We start from the raw sequence: 24,240 nt of genomic DNA, 5'->3' as shown, positions 1-24,240 counted from the left end.
TGGTTCTTCCGGTCAACATGTCGAAGTGTCCTTGGGCAAGATATTGAACCCCAAATATGTGTGTGTGAATGGGTAAGTGAGCATTAGAAACACTGTAAAGCCCTATATCACTCCTGATGAGCAGGTTGGCACCTTACATGGCAGCCTCTGCCATCAGTGTATGAATGTGTGTGTGAAAACGTGAATGTTGGCATGTGTTGTAAAGCATGTTGAGTGGCTGGTAGACTAGAAAAGTGCTATATTTGGTATATTTACCATGCTGCATATGGCCACATTCTGGACCACACTGAAGGACCGCCTACTCAACTGACGTCCTCTGCATAAGCAGAAGAACGTACTCATTCACACCCCAATGGTGTCATATCGAAGTGCAAAATAACAAGAATAAGCCACAACAATAGCGTGTTTCGTGTGTACCCCATCCACGAGAATCCATTTTGCCTGTTTGATTTCCATTGGGGCCAAAGAGTTTTGATTTTGCCCACGTGCCAAGATCTTTGCAAGCCTCTTCTTTTAATTTCTGGCAGACTAGGCACTTCCCCTGCCTATTCTGCTGGAAACCCCGCTGGTTAAAAACAGCAACACATTTGGTCTTTGCAAACAGAAATTATGTGATTATATGCATATAAAGCGGGGGAGTGAGATCTGATCACAAGTGGTCACTTGAGACGTATGCGGAGATGCATTCTAATGCCAGGTGTGAACTGACATACTTAGAGCTGTCCACTTGTGATCGGATCACCCAAGACGCATATTAATGCCAGGTGTGAACAGGGTGATACACACTAAATACATTTTTCTGTAAACATATATTAATGTTCTTTGTTTCCAATAATGCTACCTGGCATGTCCAAAACAAGCAACAACATTACAATACAAAATCAAGCATACCTCTGTTACTGTCTTCACTTTCTTCCTTGGTTGTGGATTTTGTAGATGGTGGTGTGGTATCTATAAATAAACAAAAATAAATGGCAATTCAGTGACGCAAGAGTGACACATTGTTATTATCCCCAACCATCAGGATCTTGTCAATTTTGAACTGTTGGATGAGAGATGGTGTGAGTAAGGATGACATTTGGCAAGCCAAGCTCCGCGCAACAATGATTATTCTAACTTGGCCATTCTGTCTCAGCTCACCATGCTACAAGAGCCTGAGGGAGAATGGCTCTTATGCTGTTTTGTTTTATACCTGCCTGACAAAAAAACGACTCCTGTGGGAGAAGAGGGAAGAATGTGAGGCTTTGAGACCAACTCCAGAGTATAGTCTTGGACAAAAGCACCATTCCATGTGAGAATGGCAGTCATTCGAACCTTTGAATAGGCTCCAGGCAGCACTGATTCAAACTCTGGCTGATGGAGCAGAATAAAAGGCCAGTCCTTGGCACCAGCGCAGAGGCCTATCAGACAAGGCCAAACTGGACCAGGGCAGGGCTGGCATGATGATACAACAGAGCTAGGAATTATCAGGGGTTATTTCAGTTGGCTTGATTTGGTCTGGTGCTGTGTTATTATACTGTATGCGGTGTTAAATAGCTGGTGAGGAACGCAACAGAAAACAACAGAGTCGCTCAGGCGCTAACAATAGGACAAACTCTAAAATGCAGTTCCTCTCAGCCAAGTCTTTATGATTTAGCCATTACGTGCACATTGTTTCACTCTGGAATATCACATTTTACAGTGCACTTATAAAGCAGCCCTTTTATGTTCACCCAAAATGGAATCTCATTGAAAACACAGATGCGTGTAATTGGCAAATCATGAGGGTGACTTTGGGAGGAAAAACATTTTGATAGCACCCTGGGTCCTACATTACATCTACGGTAATCTGAACATTTCCTTTGACAGACACTAAAACTAACATTGTTCTCTGCTTAGTTGGTTGCACACATGCTATGACGTTGACAACAGAAACAGCAGTTAGACCTGGCAAGCCCCTGCCCTGAATCCCCTTGTACTCTGAAAGAAAACTTGCCATCAGGTGCTTTCTAAGACCTACTTTACCTTGGAGAAAACTGCTAGAGGCTGTACATTTCATCAAACTTTTCATAAAAATTACTTTTTTTTGTCTACCAAGAAGAAAAAAAACCAACTGCTGCTGAACTCTATTGGATCCATTGTTCCTGCTATTCAAAAAATATACACACCTCCATGAGGCTTTCTGTTGGTGCCATTGCTTATTTAGGACATCAGTGCACAGACAAATGTCAATAGTTTATCCTGATAAGCAGTATCTGGGAGTTTCAGGCCGTGTGCCAAGATGGTGCAGTGATAAAAGTATTATGCGCTGACAGTTGTGTTTGTGCTATTGCCTGGCGCATGCTGCGGAGGGATGTTGCTCTGCTGTTTCTTTGTCATTCGTTGAGGTGGTCTGAAGGCATTGTGCCCGTAAGCTGGATGAAAAGAATGGTGTCGGGAATTAGCTGTGGATATAAGCTCTTGTAATGTAATGTACCTGACATGAAGTATTTTTAACTGCAATGTGTCAGGCCCGGGATTCAACTTGTCATCAAATGAATAAACATTCAATTTCATCTGCTGCATAAAACCTAGCAAATCACTGTCACGAGTTGAAGCTACGCCACTCACTCAGCCTCTGTGTGCTTTAATGGAGATGTTAAGGTGAAAAGGCAACCATGAAATATTCTGTCACTCACCTCCCTTCTGCTGCTCCTCCGTACCCTCCAAGTCATTGTCTGGCAGAGGGGGAAAAAAGAAAGCGTGTCAAACCATGCTATTTTATAATGTACGATACAGCAAGTCATCACAACTCGTCTCCTTGATTATAATGTTAGAGCACAGCATTTCAATGCCACACTGCTTTGTACTTTATGTCTGCTTGAACCAGTCAAACAATGAAACTATAATCTGCAGTGTTTTCCTCAGAATGTGATTGAAATATGATAGCTTTTCTATCCAACCCATTCACATGTCCAACAGCCGGCTGTTGAAACATTTTCACGTCTTCCTTCTTCATCACACCAGCTGCCATGCTGGGAAATCTTACCAGCAACCCCTCACAGCCTCCCTCAATTCCAGCACCAGACGGCCTTGGATCTAGTGAGTTATTACATTAAATGACTGTGTATGTGTGTGTGAGGGGGTCAAATTCATGAGACATTCTTTTTCAATTAAATCTATACCGGTAGGCTCAGCATTAATGACACAAAACCTCCTGTTTCCTCAAATTACAAGGATTGCAGGGTGGGGTGGACAACTGCGCCTTAAAAAAAACCTTTTGATTTTCTCTTCTTTTCTCTATGAGTCCATTGTGTGAGACAGACTGAGTGAACTAGAGGTGTTTCTGGGTGGATCAGTTGAGTTGCACAGTGGGAGATGAGAAGAAGGCTTTGGATGCTGCTTCAGGAGGGACTGCAGCGTGAGAGACAGAGAGAGAGTAAGTGTGGATGCCTGCTCACGGCTCCTGACTTCCATCATACAAACACACACACTCATACACACTCAGATCTCGCTCAGCTCAGCATGCCTCAAGATGCTTTGAGTCATGCCACTGTATGTATACAGTATGTGTGTGCTTGCCTTTCAATATGCGCGTGAACGGATACACAGTATGTGCGAGGGCACGTGTACAGTATGACTACATACAGTCTGTATGGCTGTGCGTGAATCTGTGCAACGATTGCACCGTGGTTAACAAGCAAAAGCAAGCATTAGCTTTGATGAAAGGCTGTTGTCATCTGTTCTGTAGAAGTGTAACCATCAGAGCTCCCTGTGGATCCAGCGACAGGCTTTTCTTTTGTATAACACTGAATAAAAGGGTACAGTGCATTAATCTAACCCTGCTTGGGGAAACAAAGGAAGGCCCAGTGATACAGTATAACAATGGTGCAAAAATGGAAACATGCTACTGCCACATACTACAATATAACCACTGCTCAACACTGCTGTCAACACTGGAACTTTATGTGTCATAGTCTACAATAACAATATGTGACACCTTTCTTCATTTCCTTCTGTCTGGGGTGAAGACAAAACAATTGGACAGATTCACACTAGATGGCTTGCTTGATCTTCGAATGAATAGAAACTATTATGATATGAAACTGATGAGAATCAGCTGTTCAGTAATTAGACATTTTGGTAAATACATTAATTTGCTTTCTTTCCAAGACTTAATTGAGAAGTTTGACACATAAGATAGTTAACATGTCAATTAGTGAGATTTTAGGGGTGCTTGTAGAGAGTTTTTTTTATCTACTTTTTGAACAGAGCCAGGCTAGCTGTGTCCCCCTGCTTCGAGTCTTTGTGCTAAGCTAAGCCAAGCTAACTGACTACTGGCTCTGGCTGTTGGATTTTAAGTTTTAAACTGATTGTATTACAACCAAGAAACCTCTGAGTTATCTAAAAGCACCCATGTCTAGCCAATACTGTACATGCTGATAAGCAGCTAGTCAGTATACGGATTTGTACCTTTTCTACATGTCTGTGATTCATGCACAAACATGGGAACTTTTTCACATATGATGAGCTAAAACTGAATCCTCATATCTGCCAAAGCTGACTGAGAAACTCTGAGCCAATGTGCTTTCTGGCAGTCATATCACTAACACACCATGGTCTCCTCATTTCCCTGCCCCGAGGGATAGCCTCATGAAACCAACGCAGTTCATTTTCAAACTTCACAGGGTTCCTGTAGCCCTCTGTATCCTCTGTCAACAAATTACATGTGTGTGATAGTAGTGTTTGCATACCACAGCTTTACTTCTTTCAAAGCAGTGGGGGGTTGAGGGGATGCTTCGATTATGAACATTTGGGTGAAGGTGTGTGGGTTGTGGGATTGGGAGTATGGACTGTATCAAGAGCCATGTAAATAAATGTCAATTGGAAAGTCAGTGAAACAGTTGGAGAGAATGCAGCAGCCCCTGCAGATCTGTGGGCTGTGTTAATATTGTCAGCACTGTGGCTGATTGAGAAGAAGAAGAGATGGAGCCCAGCTTGTGGGCAGCCACCCGGATCATATTAGTGAAGGAGTGTAACCAGAATCAATTTCAACATGCTTTTACCCTCTACAACCAGAGCTGCCTCACGGCCTCAATGCTTGCAAATAATATGTGCCAAAGCAAGCATGTGGTCAATCAGGATCTATGAACTAATCTGAATATGTGATAGAATCATGTCATATGATTAATTGCTTTGATTATGCCCTGAATGTTAATCAATTAATGGTTTTACTTATTCATATTTTTAGCTTTAAGATTACAGATTTTTCTTCTAATGGAAGCATGGTACTTCTCTGAAATTTTCTGGTAACTCTAGGCAGAAGCATAGTGCCCATTCAACATGAGATTGGATTAGAAATCAGTGGTGAAAGTAGACACCACAATGGAAAAAACAATCAATTACAAGTACAGGTACATATGTTTTGTCAGCAAAATGTACTTAAAATATCAAAAGTAAAAGTACTCACTATGCAAAATGGCCCAAATTAGAATGTTAAACTTATCATACATGTATATACACTTACCGAGCACTTTATTAGGAACACCTGTACAGTTTATTGCAATCTAATACAACAGCACTACCATAAATTTTACTTTTACAAAGCTTACACAATTTCAGCTTTTTGTCGTAATACTGGGTTGTAGTGGGTGGTGGTGTACCGGAGTGCAATAAACTGAAAAGTGTTCCTAATATTTTGCCCACCTCATGTATGTTAATGGGTGGACAAAATATTAGGAATACTTTTTGAAAATGTATAAGCTTTGTATAAGTAGAATTTATGGGAAAGTTGTTGTATTGGATTGCATTAGATTGCTCAGTTGTTCCTAATAAAGTGCTTGATGAGTGTATTTTATTAGAATATTAAAATTGATTAATTGGTGTGTAGATGTAGGCAGCATTTTAATGTTGTCAAGGTAGAGCAAATTTAAACACATTATACTGTTAAATAGTCTAATCTGTAACGTATACATAAACTGATCATATGTCATACGTATAAAATATTGGTCTGAAAAGTAACTCGTGACTATAACTGTGAAATAAATGTAGTTAAGTAAAAAGTAGTCCCTCTGAAATATAGTGGAGTAGAAGTATTAAGTCGCACAAAATGGAAATGTAAAGTACAATTACCTCAAAACTGTACTTAAGGACAGTACTTCGGTAAATATACATGTACTGTACATGTACTAAATTTACTGCATGACACCCCTGACTCTTGGTGTGTGTATTCTCTCGAACAATATAAACACTGATTGTCCTTTTAGCCTCGCTGTGAGGCAGCACCTTTGAGATGTTTACAGTTTATGGCTTTTTGAAGTAATGAATAGGTCATTATATCATCGATTATGAGCTCAGTTGGCATAGTAGGCAATGGATGGTGAATGTTACTACAGAGGCAAAACTGTATATGTAGTTTCTGTGTTTATCAGCTTGTTTGTCTACTTGCATATTTCAGTATTTGTGTGTTTGAGAGGCCTCTTTTGCAAAAGGTATGACTCTAAACAACTGAAGTGCTCCTTAAGCTGGTGCTACATTAAAAGGCCTTTGTCTGTTTGTGAGAACTCCATCATTTCTCATCAATCAGCTGTTCCATTGGTGGACCTGCTTGAACACTGGGCACATACCACTGCCAAAAAAAAAAAAAAAATCTGTAGTCATGTGTGCTGATCTTAATGTTCAAATATTCAATGTGTGACTAGGTCAATCCTGCTGTTTTATATATATATTTATATATATGTGCACAGGCTATTTCTCAGTTTCCTCCTTCTGCAGAGATGTAACCATATTTTAGCTCTCACATAATGACAGCTTGTGGGAATGCACATTGTAATAAAGCAATTTCCTGTATGCAAATGTCCTGTTTACACGTTCCTGCTCCAGTCATTGTCACTTGACAGATTGCTTGAATATGAGGAGAACAGCTATACGATGAAAAATGAGAATAGTAAGACTTCAATAAAAAATCTATTGTGCCTACTCTCAGCCCTAGACATGCTTGAGACTGATGTCACAGGGAAGTTTCACTTACACACGACCACACACACACATATACAAATTACAGAAAGATCAAGGCCTCCATTCACAACCGCTTCATAACAGCTTGCTGATCGAGGAGGTGGCGGAGAAGCTCCTCCTCGATATAATGAGGAGGAATGACAGAAAGTGAAAGAATGAGGTATTGGGCGAGTGGCATGGGAACAAGGAGAGGTGCAAGTGAGAATGAGTGAGGGAGAGAGGGTGAGAGAACAGGGAGGGCCGATTTCACAGACGGTTATCGAAAGTGAGAGGATGTTGCGGGAGACAGTATGGTCTCAGGCTTCTGTATGATGCGTTCGGTGTTGCCGCGAGATCTACTGGACTGTCTGTCTCTAGCAGTGAGGATGATGAGATGTTCTGAAAGCCCTTCAGCACACCTGCAGAGCTAATTCACAGTCTCTGATTCACTACTGCCATTCTGCGCGGGCTAAATGCAAGTCTTTTCACACAACAAGGTTTTACATTCCCTACATGATACCAATCAGCATTTCTTTCTTTAAAGCACACCTATCAACTACTTCTAAACTCATTAACATGGTGCAGTCTGGCTGGAAGAAAAAACAAAACAACATATGAATTCACTCCCCTACACTCAACATGAGTGTCTAGTCCACAATCACAGCACCAGTTATGATGTTATCTTTGAGTTTTTCCATATTTAACATCTTAAAAGAGAGTATGGTGAAAGCTCTGCACATGCACACAAGGTGAAAGATCAGAACAGGAGTAGACAAGTGTGTTGTAAAAAGCTTGCCTGCCTCACTCCAGACAGTGACCCTAAGTGGGAATGTCACACTGATTTAGCCACTTGGTCTATGATGAAATTAATGTCCTCTCCAGCCCTCACATGCACAGAGAGCAGTGATAAAGCTGGCCCTGACCCTAGAGGTCAAAGGGCATGTGACAGGCGAGATGCTGTGATGAGAAAGAGCACTTGGGCTGGCATCATATGTGCTGTGGTATCCTTTTGGAACAAACCCACATTTAATCAAAGACGGACCTCTGCCAGCCTCATTAGCAACTCAATGCATGTAGGTAAACAGTAGTTTTTAAGAGTTATCCTCTAATAATGTAACCCTAAAACTTTTCTGATTTCCCTTTGTGACACACACACACACAGAGTCTGTTGTTTTGTTTCTTCCCTGTTCCCAGTCATGGAGAGATATAGGGCATTTATCCACTGACAGCACTTGTAAATGGCGAGAGTGATAACTGGAGAACAACAACTCCAGATTCTCATCTCAGAGCACTAATATGATGAGACGGGTGCAGGGTGCATGGGGGCAGGCAATATAATTAAGGTCTCTCCCCAGAATGTAATCTTTCAGGAAAAAGCCTGGGCGGAGAGCAGGACAGATGACAGGAGCGCACGGGGAACAAAACACTCTCCATCTGGGAGCAGCGAGATGAAGGCCTGAGAGCTGGTATTCCATTGGGGAGGTGGGGAGGGAAAAGCGAGGTAAATGGGAGGTAATGCTAAGGCTGGTGAAGCCAGTCAGCCTCTTTCAGCTCCCCAGCTATTCAACTCAATCCTCAGTGGAGCCCCCATCAGGGCTGGTGACTGCTGCTGGCCCCCGAAAAAAAGATGATGGCGTGAAAGGGGGGAATTGAGAGAGAGACAGAGAAGAGAGTAGGGGTAGAAGATAATGGATGTTTGTTTATTTCACAGGACTGAGGAGCAGTAACCAAGGACTATCACTGGTTGCTATGCACCCCTGAATTTTTTAGTTCTCGAAGAAGACGTTCACTGCCGAGGATCATTATTACAGTCAATCAAATCTGACATTAAAGTGACATTAGAATATCAACAATTATGTAAAATATCAGCCTATGGCTTCATTGACAAGTAGTTGAATTATTCTGATCCTATTAAGGCAATCTTTAGAGATCCAGATGCTTGTTTTACCAACTGTCAGCACAAATATTCACTATTAATCTTCTAAAAGGACGTGTGGGTGCATTGAATTTGTTTATATTTGAAGGTGTCACCCATGTGAAGGAATTTTTATATATATGTCATATATGAAAACACTATTTTCATATATGTGTTGTGTATGAATTGCTCCTTAGACAAGCAGACAGTGAGGGGCAGACAGTTGTTTTATTCCTGGTCGAGCTGACCCATCTTTAAGATTGTTGCCATAGAAACAGTGCTAAAGTAAACAATCTTATAGAGATGTTGTGACTAGGGACAAGGTCGACTGGGCGCTGCCTGAATAACAGAGTGGTTCAGCTCTTTTCTTCAGACTTGATGTGGCACTTCACTGTGTCAACACCAGCACTTTGATATGTTTTTTTTTTTTTTTCCTCCTTCAGGTTTGTGTTTGTCAATAAATCTCTTTGCTTAAAACATCCATATCTCCTGGAGTTTCTGTATTTATGAGTTATCCAGTTTTCAATATTTTCATTAACAAATTGGCGTTGTTGGCAGGATTCAGGATTCAGTTGCCACCATTATTGAGAGATCTTCTCCCATTGTACTAGGTCAGGACTGTATGGTGCACGGTCCTCATTCAGTATTGAAATTTTGTGGGGTTTTTTGTTTGTTTGTTTGTTTGTTTGTTTTACAATAAACACTTGGAATGATGAAGGCACTTGCAAATGACAGGGTGAAAGAAAATGTAAACCAGACTTTGGGGTTTCATTTGAATTCTTTAAGATGCTCTGCTACTCAGCATATGACAGCAGCACATCGCTCAGGATACGAGATGATCATTCTTTCCAGTTCCCACATATCTTTAAAGCGCTCACCTCCCTTAAATTCAGCCACTCTCCTTCTGCTGATTGAGGCAGAAAGTGAGCATGATTGCCTTGCTATTATTGAGACGAGCATGTCTCCAAGACCAGATTGGTTGCAGACACTGATACCTAATTCTGATCTGATTCTCTACACTGACCTTTCAGCATGTAGACCATCTGGTAACAAACACCTTGCTGGCTATGCCATAGTGAATGACTGGGTAGTGATAGAAGCTTGAGTGTTACCTAATGGTATCTCGGCATAGGCAGCTAAACTGTACGCACTTACAAGAGTGTGTATTCTAGCCAAAGATAAAGTTGCAATCTTGTGATCCTGTGACACCTGGAAATGGATTCACTGATTCTGCAGCCAAACAAGCTGACATTTTCTCTTCCTTCATGGTGCGTCAATGTACCTCCTCACAACCCTCAAATCTAATGTGTACATTTGGTTGTGTTTCTTTCCTCTGTCTATCCACCATGTGCTGGTACATGTTGATCATGGGTGCACATATGTAGGAAAAGGGGGGGATAAATGGTTTGGACACAAAATAATTTAAAAAAAGAAAGAAAATAGAAGTAAATGAACAACACTATAAGTCTCCATAGACGATAGTGGATAGTTTATTAAAGCAATAAAACTTCTTCCAATGATGATTTTGTTTTCTTTCTCCATTTTAGTAGTTTTTGGAAGCATTAGGATTATGAAATAGAATAATTAACTGAAAGTTTTAAATTTCTCTTTTAATTTCTTCTACAAAATCCAACATTAGTGAGATTTCTCTATCCAATTTGCATTCCCTTTGTTCATGTCATTAAACTTGCACTTTTTAAACTTCAAATATTTCTTCCTGTTTTATTTTGGTTGAATTGACTAAACCAGGAGAGAGGATAGTGCAGGGAACTATGACGAAAAGGAGGGAATAAACTTCGCAGGGAATAAACAGTAACTGCCTTTGTGGCCAAGATGACTCAGAGTCTTGTAACAGTGCTGGGATTTCAGTGTACTATAAAAGAGAGATTGCCCAAAACAATGAAGACAACAGGACTAAAATGGCCATTTTAAATTTTAAACTGATGCAATTGAGCCCGAGATGCTCTGAAAATAAAGTGTGACAATATTGTAAAGAGATTTTTGTCTTGTTCCTCTTTGTCAGAGTGATATTGCAAAATTGCCACGACAATCTGGGTTTGTTTTCGGGATCCTAACTTATACTGTTCTTCATCCAGCTTCTACACAAGTCTGCGCACAGCTGGCAAGGGTTAAAAAAACTGCCTAAAGACCTAAAAGTCTACCTCCCCTGGGCTGAGAAGAGGCTGCTTGTGGGATTGTGGGGGGGAGACTGTGTCAGACGGCATTCCCATGGGAACAGGACATAATACTGAAGAACATGAAAGATACTGTAGGGTAAAGATAAATATCAACAAAGGAAAAATAGATAAATTGATAAATGAATAATACCAACAAATGTCATATCTGGGAGACTGGAGAGTGTCTGCAGAATAACAAAATGGGAAGAGGTCATAGCAAACCTTTAATTGACAAGTCTGATATAATGAGATGTACAAATTGCAGTACTAGTGTGGAGTACCCCCCACAAAACCACTCTGCTTTGGACTGATGAATACTTGACTGCGTATGTTAACTAACTACTAACTGAACTAATACTAACAGAAATGTTGAGAGAGTGTCATTCAAAGGGGCTTATTCATTTATTGCAGATTGCTGATTTTGTTTTAATCAAGTCTGTCTTAAAGTCTTTGTCTCCTAGATGGAACGGACCATTCCAGGTGCTGTTGACAAAAGCAGCTGCTGGGAGGGCACAGAGAGAGCCATGTGGGTCCATGCCATGCCAGCCATTGCTCGCGGGTGCTAGAACCAAGAAGAGGGATTTCCACACACTAAAACAGACCATAGCTGAGTAGTTTCACCTGGCCAAGCCCAAGCCTGGGAGAGACTCCACCATCCCCAAAATTCCCCAGATTTCTGAGAAAGAAGACATTGTGTGGAGGGAAGGCTACACTCAGGGCTGAGTGTGGCCCCCAGACTACGCAAAAGAAGAAGACCGATGAGCCACTGAAGTGCGTAGCAGGAAATCAGTGGTTTGAGAGCCCAGGGCAGAGTAGATATTTTTACCCAGGAGTACCAGTAACACTGAAAACATAAGAGGCGATGGGGTCATTACCACTCACTCTCCAAAGAACTGTGTTCCTGTCTGGTAACAGTGATTAAACAGATTTTTCGTAGAACCACAAAAGCTGCTACTCAAGCACTTCAACTGGTTGTAAGCAATAAAGATAATAATGTGAAGTTGATGTATTGTGACAACCAAGGTTTTGAAGAATGGATTCCACCAGGTCTACAGTTTGATGAAAAAAATGTCTGAGGATGAATGTGTTTGACAATCATGTTCTGATAAAGAAACCAGAGAGCCGGAAAGGGATTCAAAAGTATGTCTTTATTCAGTGGAATTAAGAGATACATGTCAGTTTCTATCCGCAGATGGAGATCTAACATGCTGCCACTTCTGTGTCTCTGCTTTATTTTACAGTTAGTTATAGTGTATGGTTAATGTGGCTTGCTAATGCAGTAATCATTTAGTTAATCATATGTTTTACTAGACTGCAGGTAGTCTTAGGAATGCATATTGTTTGATTTTTATTTTGGGTCTTTACCATATATTCCATTCAATCTTATACAATCAGGTATTCGAATATGTTTTCAATTCATATGCATAGTAGTATGTACTCACATGGATGTACCTAACTTTTTGTGTCTCAAGTACTTATTTCAGACGATCACTACATATTCCAATTGCTAGAATCACTAGAATCATTAAGTACTGTTGAATCTTATATGCTAAGTAAGCATGCATTTTTCCACACGGTTATTTTGATTGATCATTCACTGCAACATATTTGATTTATGTGAATTATTTTAACTTTAATTGGCTATTCTCAGAGTCACGCAAAATGGGTGAGTTGAGATGTTTAATTTTATTCCTATGGTTTTTATTAAGATAAATTTTTCTTCTGTTTTGATTTCGTGAATTCAGAAAATATCTTCATGTCTGATTAGATGTGTATGGATTGGTGTTAACACGTCTAAGGGTCAGATATTTGAGATTCACTATATTACACTACACTACATTCATTACATTTTTACATTACATTATTAATTCTTGATTGTTTTATAATCTATTCATATTAATCATTGTATATTTTGATTCACATGAGGTTTGACAAATGATGTTTGACTGATTGAGGCAGGTATATGTTAATCCAACTCTGAAGGATAATGTGGTTGGTCATTTTTGTTGATCTTTTTGGATCAAAAAGGAGGGAACTATGAAGGAATTTATATATATGTGTCATATATGAAAATGCTCCTATTTTCATATATGTGCCATGTATGAAATGCTCCTTAAACAAGCAGACAGTGAGGGACAGACAGCTGACAGCAGCCAACCTGGCTTTGTGATTGTTGCCATAGAGACAGTGCTTAAGTAAACAATCTTATAGCCATGTTGTGACTATGGATAAGGTTGCCTGAGTGCTGCCTGAATAACTGAGAGTGGTTCAACTCTTTTCCTTCAGATTTGATGTGGCACTTCACTGTGTCAACACCGGCACTTTGATATGTAACTGCTCCCTACTTGATCGATCAAGTTTGTGTTTGTCAATAAATCTCTTTGCTTAAGACATCCATATCTCCTAGAGTTTCTGTATTTACGAGTTAACCAGTTCTCAGTATTTTCATTCACAACCCAAGCCTGACAAATCCTTCTGCTACTGCTTCCAGTCACAAGATATCTCTTGCTGCAGATTTTTCCTTGGCTACACAAGGTAGCAAAGCTGCCTAGCTCAACACAAATGGTCAATTAGGTAGATGGTGACATCACATAATACACAACATCTTTGAAAGGAGTCCTTGGAGAAAAATAGCGTATTAATTATTTAATAATCCATTTGCAAGTTAAAGTCAAAGCAGCAATGGGCAACAGAGGAGATGTAATGATATGGTATTAATGATATGCAGTCGTGTCAAGTGGTAATTAACACACATACCTTGAAAAATGACAGACATTTTCTTCTTGTAGATGGCAAAGTCAGTCTCAAGGAAGACGCAGAAAATGACCCGTGTGATCTGCACAAAAAGAATAACAGATGGAAAATCAATTAGTTGTAGATGCTCATTTCAAAAGGTCTCTGGTGAACTACATGACAGAAAAAACTAACTGGACAGGTTTAGATATGATGATAATAGTCAGCAGGACACAAATCCATTCAGAAATCTAATTTATTACCCTTCCAATCAAGACCACCCAACCTAGACCCTCTGAGACAGCTTTTAGCAAATATTACAGCGCATTACATCAGAATAAGTATTACTGAATGGGTGTATTGGTTAGAGCAGAGCAATATGCCTCAGTATCAGAGAAAGTGCAACGACATGAAATTGCAACATTAAAGATGAGCAATTGAGAAAGCTTTCAGTCAGAATGAAAATCACAAGAGAAAATGGCAAATAAATTATTCCACTCTACTCGTAAGGATAATAAAGCCTTAATTAAATATTGAAAAGAAAAACATTTGTTAAGTAAATCTGATATTGAAATCTCAAGCAAATATGAAAAGAGGCTATATATATATATGTATAGGCAGACAACAATAACTGATAATGTATAAGCTTTGTAAAAGTAGAATTTATGGCAGAGCTGTTGTATTGGATTGCATTAGATTACACAGGTGTTCCCAATAAGGTGCTCAGCGAGTGTATATATACAGTAGTTTCCAATGTATATGCTGGTGACAACTGTGGAACTCAAATTTGGCCAAAGACATCACAGAGGTGGAAGTTACAAAAGTTCACTTCTTAACAATGTTGAAAATAAATCTATGTACTGCAGTAGTGTGAACATTGGCTGCTAAGATGAATTAAAAGTCTGTTTGCTATGTGAAAAAGGTCCATTAGACAGACTCAAAAGGTGAAATCAGTCATATTACAGAGGCTTTGTACAAAGTAACCATAACAGATCAGAGGGTTTTGATGATCAATACCAGTCACTCCTTTGTGACCTCCCTATCTAGTCAGTTTCTAAGCTTTCTGGCCTGGCTTTTGGTATTTTGTGGAAAGGTGGAACCCAAACCCCCTCCACTACCCGCTGTCTGCACTGCACTTGGTTTAGTTTCTCAAAACCTGAGTAATCTTTGGCACATCATTTGAAAGCTGTAAGGAACTTCGAACTCAGAATTGACATGATATATTGAAAACCTACAGTATGATGTGGCTCACGTTAACCACAACTTTAGCTATGGTTTGCGGTTGACGTAGTACAGCGAAGGTTGTTATAAGATGTTAAGAGCCAAAGTTTACACGTCTGACCAACATGGCAAAGATTTAGAAACCAGAGAGGTTCCTCTCTATTTGATGAACAGAACAAACAGTGATGTAGAAGTAAAATAAAACTCAAAATCTATTAGACATGACAAGGAGTTTATAATGACAAACTACTACCTATTAATTAACCTCAAGCATATTTGAGTTATTTTACTTCTATTTGCTGGCTGTAAAAAATCGGATAAATATTTTGTCTGGGAAAATAAATCTCTTGCATACTAAACTGAATAATGGAATTTTTTTGGCCCCAATGCACACAAGGATTATAAAGTTGGATCACAAAACATAGTTTCTGGTGCTTTCAGTCATCAAGACATACATATGCTAAATAATTGAACATGTACATGATGCACAAACATGTCACTTATGCAATCACCAATTGAACAAATTCATCACATTCATGAAACTGTCCATTAACTTTGTATATTGTAATTCATCCTGTAAGTAGGTTTAAATAAACCTTTGGTTTTTGGTTTGTGATAATGTGTCTAAAAAGAATCGTACACTGAACTGTTGAAAGATTGCAGAGAAAGAGGTCACCCCTTTCACTTTCACCCTTCTCCATTGGAGTCTTAGATGTGCAGGCATCAGTCACAGTCACAGAGATGCATTACACACCGCGGCAGCAGGTAATCGCTTGACTGAATAATGGCAATTTTACACAACAGCCATAATGGTAGCTATCCGCCCCGCCTATCCTCCTTCATGTAGGATAGTGATGTTATGGGGGAATAAAAGGAGCTCACTAGCTTTAACCCCATTCCTGACCCTGCCCGACACAAGGATCTGATTCAAAGAGGCACCCTTCTGGTGTTCATACAGACATATATCTATTAATAGTTTATGATGCGTGCTTTGGAGTAAATGTTAGGGGCTGAATCCAGGATGGTAACATTTTATTTTGCTGGATGCCTGGGGGGGAGGGGGGGTGGGCTTTGTTCATAAAATGTAGACTCACTCTCTCAACCCCTCAACCCCGACAGAAAATGAAAGAAAGCTTTAAGTCTCCTTTGAAGTTGTGGGCTCACTGACAAACAGATTGTGCGAAAAGTGATAATACACCAAGATAGTGCATACCACTGGGTGCTGGAAGGCCACAGGACAGCAGCTCCCCAGGAGTTTCCATTACTCTTTTATGGAGCGCCATTCTTAAACTGACTGCCCACTGTGAAACAGGATGAATCATAAATTGACTCATAAATTCATGCCTTGCATTGAAACACACAGAAATGCACACACGTACGCATACAGACACACACACACACATGTTGTCCTAGGTCACTTTTGGGGACATGGCATAGACTTACATTAATTTACTGTAGACTCCCCCCCAAACACACACGCACTCACACTGAGTGCTGAGTGTATTTTGTATTCAATGAGATAAATATAAATATTGCTCTGAGTTAACTACCAACTTGTGCTAATACAAAAGCAAGCAGAAACTATTTGTATCCATGTCATGCAGACTCTTCTCCCTGGTTCTCTCTGCCTCTCTGTCAATCTCTTTGTCTAGTTTCTGTTACAGCATGTCCACATTCTGCAGAGGGCTTGTGCAAGCTCTTTTATTCTACAGATCAGAAACACATCGTATGGTCTTTGACAGACATCAGCCGGACCAAGATGCCAAATGAAACCAGAAATGCTGGTGTAGAGCATTGACATTCTGTCTGTATCCAAACAAACACTGTTGGCTGAGGCTTCTTAACAGTGTAAAATGAAACAAATACAACAAAGAAGTTGATCTAGGACTTTTTCTTTGTAGAAGTAAATTCCGCTAGCGCGAGTGGGTAAACAGCCTGTTCTTTCAAAGTCAACTAGCTTATCCCCAGCATGCACACATACTGTATGGTCATAGAGGAGGAAACTATGAGTAATTGGAGAGCATATTCCTGGATACTCGCCTGAACCAAGATCACATGCAAAAACACTTTTAATTATATACATTTTACAATTTTACTTTTAATTATGCAGACTGGTGATGACATACAAAATCATCACTCTCTCTACAAACTGCTTTGATTTGTCACTGTTTGGTTAAGTGTGATATTGAGTCTTTTTTGGAGAGATTAGTTGATGAAACAAAATGTCATTACATGAGTGTAAATGTTCTTGAGGGTGGAATATGTACAGAAGGAGAGCTTTTTCCTATACTGGCACTGGTATAAGTGAGCACTGTGGAGTAGAAAATGTTACTAAATACTTAATTTTAGATTTTCAATTTTGGAAAACAGGAACCAATACTTTGCTCAGAGGCTATGTGGTGTATGTGTATGTACTGTATGTGTGTGTGTGAGAATGTGTGTGTGTGTTGAGCGTGCACCCCGCAGCCGTCAAGGTTGAAAAAGTTAATGGAAGACTAATTAGAAAGCTGGGATCACTGCATGCTAGCCTGCCTAGTCATTACTCATCCCTGATTGGAGGGCCTTTGCCAAAGGGTGAGCACAATATGATTGGGTCCCCTGGTTGCATATGGGAGGGATGGTCATCCTGACAGAAATGTGTTCCTCACAGTGAGGTGTTGAGACTGTGTAGTTGGCTTGACCTGTAGCTCTTTGTGCTGTGCTTGGTGAAAACATCAGCCACCTCTGACATAAGCTGGGACGTCAATGGACTCAGATGTTTGATGAAAACAGTGCATTTCCTCGGAACGGAACATCAAATTGTTTAAACAACATCGTTTTGACATTGTGAATGAGTTTATTAATGTGAATTTTAGAAGAAAATTGCTAATTGCCTTAATTATAAAGTACAACTCACAGTAATATTACGTGAGCTTCATTGTTGAAAATATGTAAAAACCTGAGAGGAAGTTGAGCTTCTAGGTGGCCAGCAGTACATTGAGGGCATACTTGGTTTTCTATTAAACTGTACAAATGTTTATTTATGCTGCAGACATTACCTGTCAACACTGATACAGTATTGTGAAATATTTAATGATGCAGGTTAAAGATCTCATTTTAATTATTTCATTAAAATCCTCCGCAGAACACTTTATTCATGTACCCTAATCAATTCAAAACCAATGCCTCTTAGTTGTAATTGAGTTCTGAATATATGATAAGATGAGACTAATTAATATGATAATGCAAGAAGTTCAACCTACGCCTTTGTAACTCATTAGCATGGCACGTGTAAATGCAAAGAAAAAAGATTCGTGAGTGGCTAGCTCTGTCATTTTGTGGCAGATGCATGTGCCTGTGTGTTAATGAGCAACATGAAATGACATGAAAGTGTCTTTTATTCACATTTCTTGTTTCATGAAACATTGTATGTGATTTTTAATTTGTGTGTATCTGCAGCTCATCATTCTGGCGCAGGGCTCACCAGGTGCCCCACACTCCTACTGGCTGGCTAACAGATGAGCTGTCATAGCTGGCCACCCATGCCCATAATTACATTGGGGGCACTGCCAGCAGAATCTGACGTGCAGGCACAACGGACGCACTTTTGCTACTTGCATTTCCTTCTTGATTCTGTCACAAACAATAATAGGGACAGGTTGCCCTAGCATGTCTGCTCCAGCTGGAGCCCCAACCCCAGGGAGAACTGTGTCTATGTCTCCTGTGCTGCCTCGTTACTGAGGTACCGGCTGATGCAGAATCCTGAATGGCTGCATCCAGATGGACAACAGCTACCAGAGACTGATACACAATATTAACACTGGCTGAAATAATTCATTCATTTGCTTTATTTGCTTATGTTCAAGGTCGTAGCGAGCAGGCATCAGCATGCACTGGATGGAAGAGAACCTGGGCAGGTCACCAATTCATCACAGTGGCTGGGCATAATGAACTGTGTACATCACACACTCACATATACACATAGTAACTGTATGTTATGTTTGTTTATGATTTACTCATCTTTGACATGATATATATATGACATGTGTTGAGTGTTGCGCAATAGTTGCGTGTGTGATCATACACAGATAGTACATGTCATTGTTTGAGATAGATTGAATAATTCCAGTGAATTATACCTGAGCCAGAAATATCTCTCCATAAAACACAGCCTTCTAGCTGCATCATCAAAGCCATAATCAGCGAGCTCTAGTCTCCTTTGTTGTCAGCAGCGCTGGATTGGATAGACGGTTCACTTTGAGGCAGGTGGACCATATCCAGGCCTTATTACTGATGTAATTACACACACCTGCGTCCCCCTTACCACTAGTACAGAGAGTGTGCAGCTTGAAAAAGCAGGGGAAAAACTCTGCTTGGGTCTGACAGGCATCTATAGTCGGAGCTGTGTAAACACTCAAACATACATAAACATTTCCATCTCCTTCATGACCATGACAGCACCGCTACTCAGTCCACGTTTTGCTGCTTAAAATCTGCTCATCACTGTAACATCCCTCATGTCCACTCGCTTTACCAGAGGTAGAGATTATGTCGGTGGCAGGGCTGACAGCGGCAGCCAAGCACTGGCACCGACTTCTCGGGTGAAGCGGTGAGCAGCACCTCCATTTGACTTTGATTGACCCTGTCTGCTGAGAGAGCTGCAGCTCCACCTGCAGCAAGCTGGTGAATTATCATTTCAAAGAAGTGCCCAGAAAAGGTTATCCCTTTGAACAAAACGCCTCCATCCATACATCAAAGGAGAAGCCTGACATTGGGCTTTGAGAAGCTATGGTTACGACCAAAGCCTGGAAGAAAGTGCTGAGCTCAAATTCCTACTTTCTAAAGCCGGTCGATGTTAGATGCCCACTTTATCACGATAAGGGCAATAGGATAGTCAATGGAGTCAGCTTAATATTGCTAAACAGACGATAGATTTTGGTAAATGCTTATGTACACAATTATGCATGAGTGCTCAGCACAGTGTGACTAAATAGAAGTGATAACATTCTGGTAGCTGTCTGGTTATTTCATCAGTGTAAAACATCACTATGCTGCTTCTAAAGCTGTATGCAGTGCAGAATATAAAACATTTTGACAGGAAAATGCTGTCTTGCTAGATTTGGAAAAATCCATAAGATAATATATCAGCAATTTGTATGTTAATTCAACAAATGCTGCATGTGCCTCACATTTTTTCTACATTAGAGCCGAACAAATAGTTCCTACTGTATTATTCAAGCCTCATTGCTGCACGGCACCGTAGACAAAAATTGGAGTACAGCATGCTTGAGGCCTCTAGCATTTTAGCTCACATTTTCAAAAATTGTTCTCTCAAACTGAAAGAGACAGCATTTGACTTTCACAGGCTTTGAGCAGTTTCTGCCAGCTCCCGCTGCCAACAGCAGTAGCACTGTGCTATCTGATTTAAGGAAAAAAAAAAAATGACAGACATGATTTCAGACGGAAAAATACACAGTTCATCCACTATATTTTATTCTATAACATTTTCATATTTAATCTTTCTGAAAGAGCAGGGCAGTCTTTATGGATTTTAAATTCTCCAGTAAATGTTGCCAATAAGAACACAAAACATCATGCTGGAAATATTCTAAGGTGGCTGTTTTATCTCAGCAAGCCTTGTCCCACCAGAGTTAAAGAAAATGTCAATAGCCTCCCACAGTGACTGCAACAACTGTAACTGCCATCACTGAGCAGCAACTAAATGTTTAGTAGGACATTAGCAATAACAGTAATGAAAATCTTTCACCACCAGCAAAAGGACTTGTACATATCCTGGACAATCTAAGGGTCCTTCCGGGATTCACAATACTACAACATCTTTTGGAACTGTGCAATAGATTTCCGTGACAAAATTGTCAATTAATATGGATGGTCAAATAATTATAATGATGGAGTACTTGTGTTGAGTCTATGGGGAATAGTGTGAGTGTGAAGTAGAAGGATCGAGCCATTTTCAAATCATAAAGATGAGAGGTAGTGCAGCTGTGGACGAGGTCAGAGGGGAATGATGAAGGAAGGACTAATATGAGGGCTGTATCTATGATCCATGGCTGCATTGGTAATGATCTGACCCCTGGACAGCCACTGGCCTATAACAACCTCTGCTGATGAGGCAGAGTATGTGTGTCTGTGTGTGTGTATGTGTGTGTATGTGTGTGTGTGTGTGTGTGTGTGTGTGTGTGTGTGTGTGAAGGTGGAAGGAGGGTTCTTGTGATAACTTGTCTATATGTAATATGTAAAAACAGTGTATAAGGTCTAAGCCTTTCTATTGGGCCGAATAAGAGAAATGTAGTATTTTTCTCCTTACCTAGAGTTGGACAAACTCATTAATGCCTTTCGTGGGTGTGAGCAGTTTGAAAGAATACTGAACGCTGAGCTTAATGAGCTTATTATTCAACAGGTCAGTTCGTGGATGTCTGTAGAGCATGCAGCTCCTCTAAAAAAGCTGAGAAATACAACCTCTTCAATAATAATAGTATAATATGTTCCAATCTTAGCCTTGGCCCATATGAGGGACACAAACTTTCCTGAGCATGTGGTTAATCCACAAGTCTACAAGTTTGTCTGACTCTGGTTAAAGGAATCCTGTGAAGTTTTCAACAAACATGATTTTGTTTACATTCAACATATTTCTCACCAAAATGCATTATTGCCCTGAGGCAACAAACACGTTGAATGAATTTCTTGCCTCATAAAACCTTTGTAAAACCTTTGTTTGAATGTTTTGAAACTTGCTTGTTTACATCAGCTTGCAGTCCTTTTCTGCTTTTATTGGTTCATTGCTAGCTTTTACGGCCCACCAACTGTTAATATATATGACATTACTGCCCACTGCATTTGGCAGAAATGTCATACTACATCCCCTCTGTGCTTATGGTGTGCATGTGCATCCTCGTGATACAAACAAATCGGGGACCCATAAAGCAAAAATAATGGTCTCTTAGCACCACACACCACCATTCACTTCACAGGGTGATTTTAAGAAGGAAATAGCACAGTACAATATCCCACAAACTGAGCTAAGCCTTGAAGTTTATCTTCAAAATAAATTCTAATCAAAGCAAAAGTGCTATATGGTATTGCCCCACAATATTATCTGCTAGCTAGGATCTCACAATGTTCCTCTGCATGAGTTCATCCCTCCTGCTGAGCTCCTTTAAAGCAATGACTGGTCTCTGATGCCTTTGCTGTGCTCCCAATCCCCATATTGACCACCAATAGGCAGTATTACATGTCAAGTTGAAGGATTGGTGCTTCATAGGGATGTGTCAGGCTCTGTGTCTGCTCATCTGCTCTCTAGCATCACGCAGGGGTTATCCTGCTCAGTTGTCAAATCCACTAAAGTTTTCATTTTTCCTGTTTCTATTTAGTCAATATCTGCTCCGTCTATGAGAGAAGACCAATAAGAGCCAACTCAGCCTCTCTCTAAGGGAGCCTAGTGTGCAGCCAGGTATAGACATCCTCTAAGCTGAACCTGTTACGCCCAGCTCCTGTTGATAAAGTCATTACGTAATGTGTGTTTCTTGTCAGATAGAAACACTTCACACAACAAGTGCAAACCCTTCTGGGTCCAGCAGGGGAAATTGCAGGGAAAACACAGTCTCTTACAAATTAAATCTACTGATGTGCACTAAGGAAAAAAAAACAATACAAATATGTCTTTTCTCTTTCTCAGATAAATCATTTTTGATGTTTCCCCCTGGTGTATGCAGGATTTGGAGTAGACAGTATTTCTATGTGTGCTTGTCTGGCATGTCCAGCTTCTCCTTTCTGCTGCATGTTTGCCCTGTCTGGGCGCCACTGGTTCTGAGGGGGTTTCCTGGGAGGAAATATGTGGTGTGATTCAGCCAGGTCCTCTCCAGTTTGAGCATTATACAAAAGCTGCCAGACGAATGGGAATCCAATCACAGCTCCCCACGGCAAAATCAGCTGAACTGCATACAAGCCTGGATCTGACTGCCATATACGTATGTGGAGAAAGGAGCACAGGAACAGAATACCACTGGCAGAGTCATGGAGAGGCACATAGGTGGCACCAGTGACCTGCAATTTATCTAACAAAGATGTCCACCTTTTCTTCAGGAAATCGGATGTGCTACAGCCACCGGCAGTCAAACAGCGTCTCTGTCCTGTGCATTCTTATTAACCGTACTCTCTCCAGCCTTGAACATGATAATGCAGATGAGTGAGAGAGCGTGTGGGCTGTGCTATCCCTTGCTACATAGAAATGCTAATAACTTTGTCAGTTCTCTACGGCTTTACCCACAGGTGGTGTTTTTTTTTCTCTTCCTGTAGAGTTTAATGCCATAAGGTCAGGAGGAACACTCATTAGAAAGTACTCCGCTTCACATACACTTTATCTAGCTAGAGCTATTACCCCTTTGTTACCATTATAACAGAGTCTATACAAGATGCCAACACAATATTCAGGCAGAAATATTAATATTTTTTCCTTTTGTTCCTGCTCATCCACCGTCTGTATTGGAGCTGGCACTGAACCCTCAAAGAAAAGGTTCATTAAAGCCCTTTTTGCTTTCTAACTAAACACTGACACAATGAGCTGAGTAGTACTCATTATTTTGTCTCAAGTTTAGAGATGAGCTTACTTTTTCAAACATTTGCCACCTATATGCAGACAGACTCACAAATCTAAATCCTCTCATTATGTTGGTAAAGCCATCCTGTGATACCAAGAATATACAACAGGTTTTAGGTCCCTAGAGACACCTTACAGGACGATACAAAGGATAATGAAATACGCCTAAATCTAAAGAAAATATTAACAAACATGTTTTACGACAAAAAGGTGATCTTTTCACATTAAATGCAATGCAATGATAGCCACCGTGGGGTTATGACAGATTTATACACTGCTGAATGGAACACAGGGTGAGTGTAATGGCAGGAAATAAAGAACAGAAAAACTGGTCCTGAGAGCGATACCATATGGCTGTGTGGGCGACATCAAACGGGGTAGTAAGCCTTAAAGCAGAGGTGCTGTTTGACACAACTTACAAAGTGGAATGAAGATCTGATCTGGACTTTGTCAGATGCATCAAGCAAATTTACAACCTCTCGTTCAATGTGAATTGCAGAGCGTGTCAGGGCAATGTATTTACAGTGACAGACTGGCAGAAGGTAAAATGCTTTTTGAGAGGCAGGCAGATTGGGATTACCATGAAAGTAGAGAAAACAGTTAAACATTACAAGATACAAAGGGGGCACTCCTGAGCAGCGACA

At 40.4% G+C, this 24,240-nt stretch overlaps 1 protein-coding gene across 5 annotated transcripts in view; it reads right to left on the bottom strand.

Moving 5' to 3' along the window:
* The window catches only part of macrod2 (mono-ADP ribosylhydrolase 2), a 423,353-nt gene that overhangs the window by 23,308 nt on the left and 375,805 nt on the right, over positions 1 to 24,240 (bottom strand). For all 5 annotated transcript variants that reach the window (XM_067609731.1, XM_067609733.1, XM_067609736.1 and 2 more), the window contains exons 9-11: positions 13,804 to 13,882; positions 2,658 to 2,696; positions 892 to 951 (exon numbers count right to left, since the gene is read on the bottom strand). In XM_067609731.1, coding sequence (XP_067465832.1) covers positions 892 to 951; positions 2,658 to 2,696; positions 13,804 to 13,882 — 178 coding nt within the window. The remainder of the gene's footprint in view (positions 1 to 891; positions 952 to 2,657; positions 2,697 to 13,803; positions 13,883 to 24,240) is intronic.

Source organism: Thunnus thynnus, chromosome 14, assembly GCF_963924715.1.
Source record: "Thunnus thynnus chromosome 14, fThuThy2.1, whole genome shotgun sequence".
In the NCBI taxonomy this organism is placed as follows: domain Eukaryota; kingdom Metazoa; phylum Chordata; class Actinopteri; order Scombriformes; family Scombridae; genus Thunnus; species Thunnus thynnus.
This window is presented reverse-complemented; position numbering and strand designations above follow the sequence as displayed.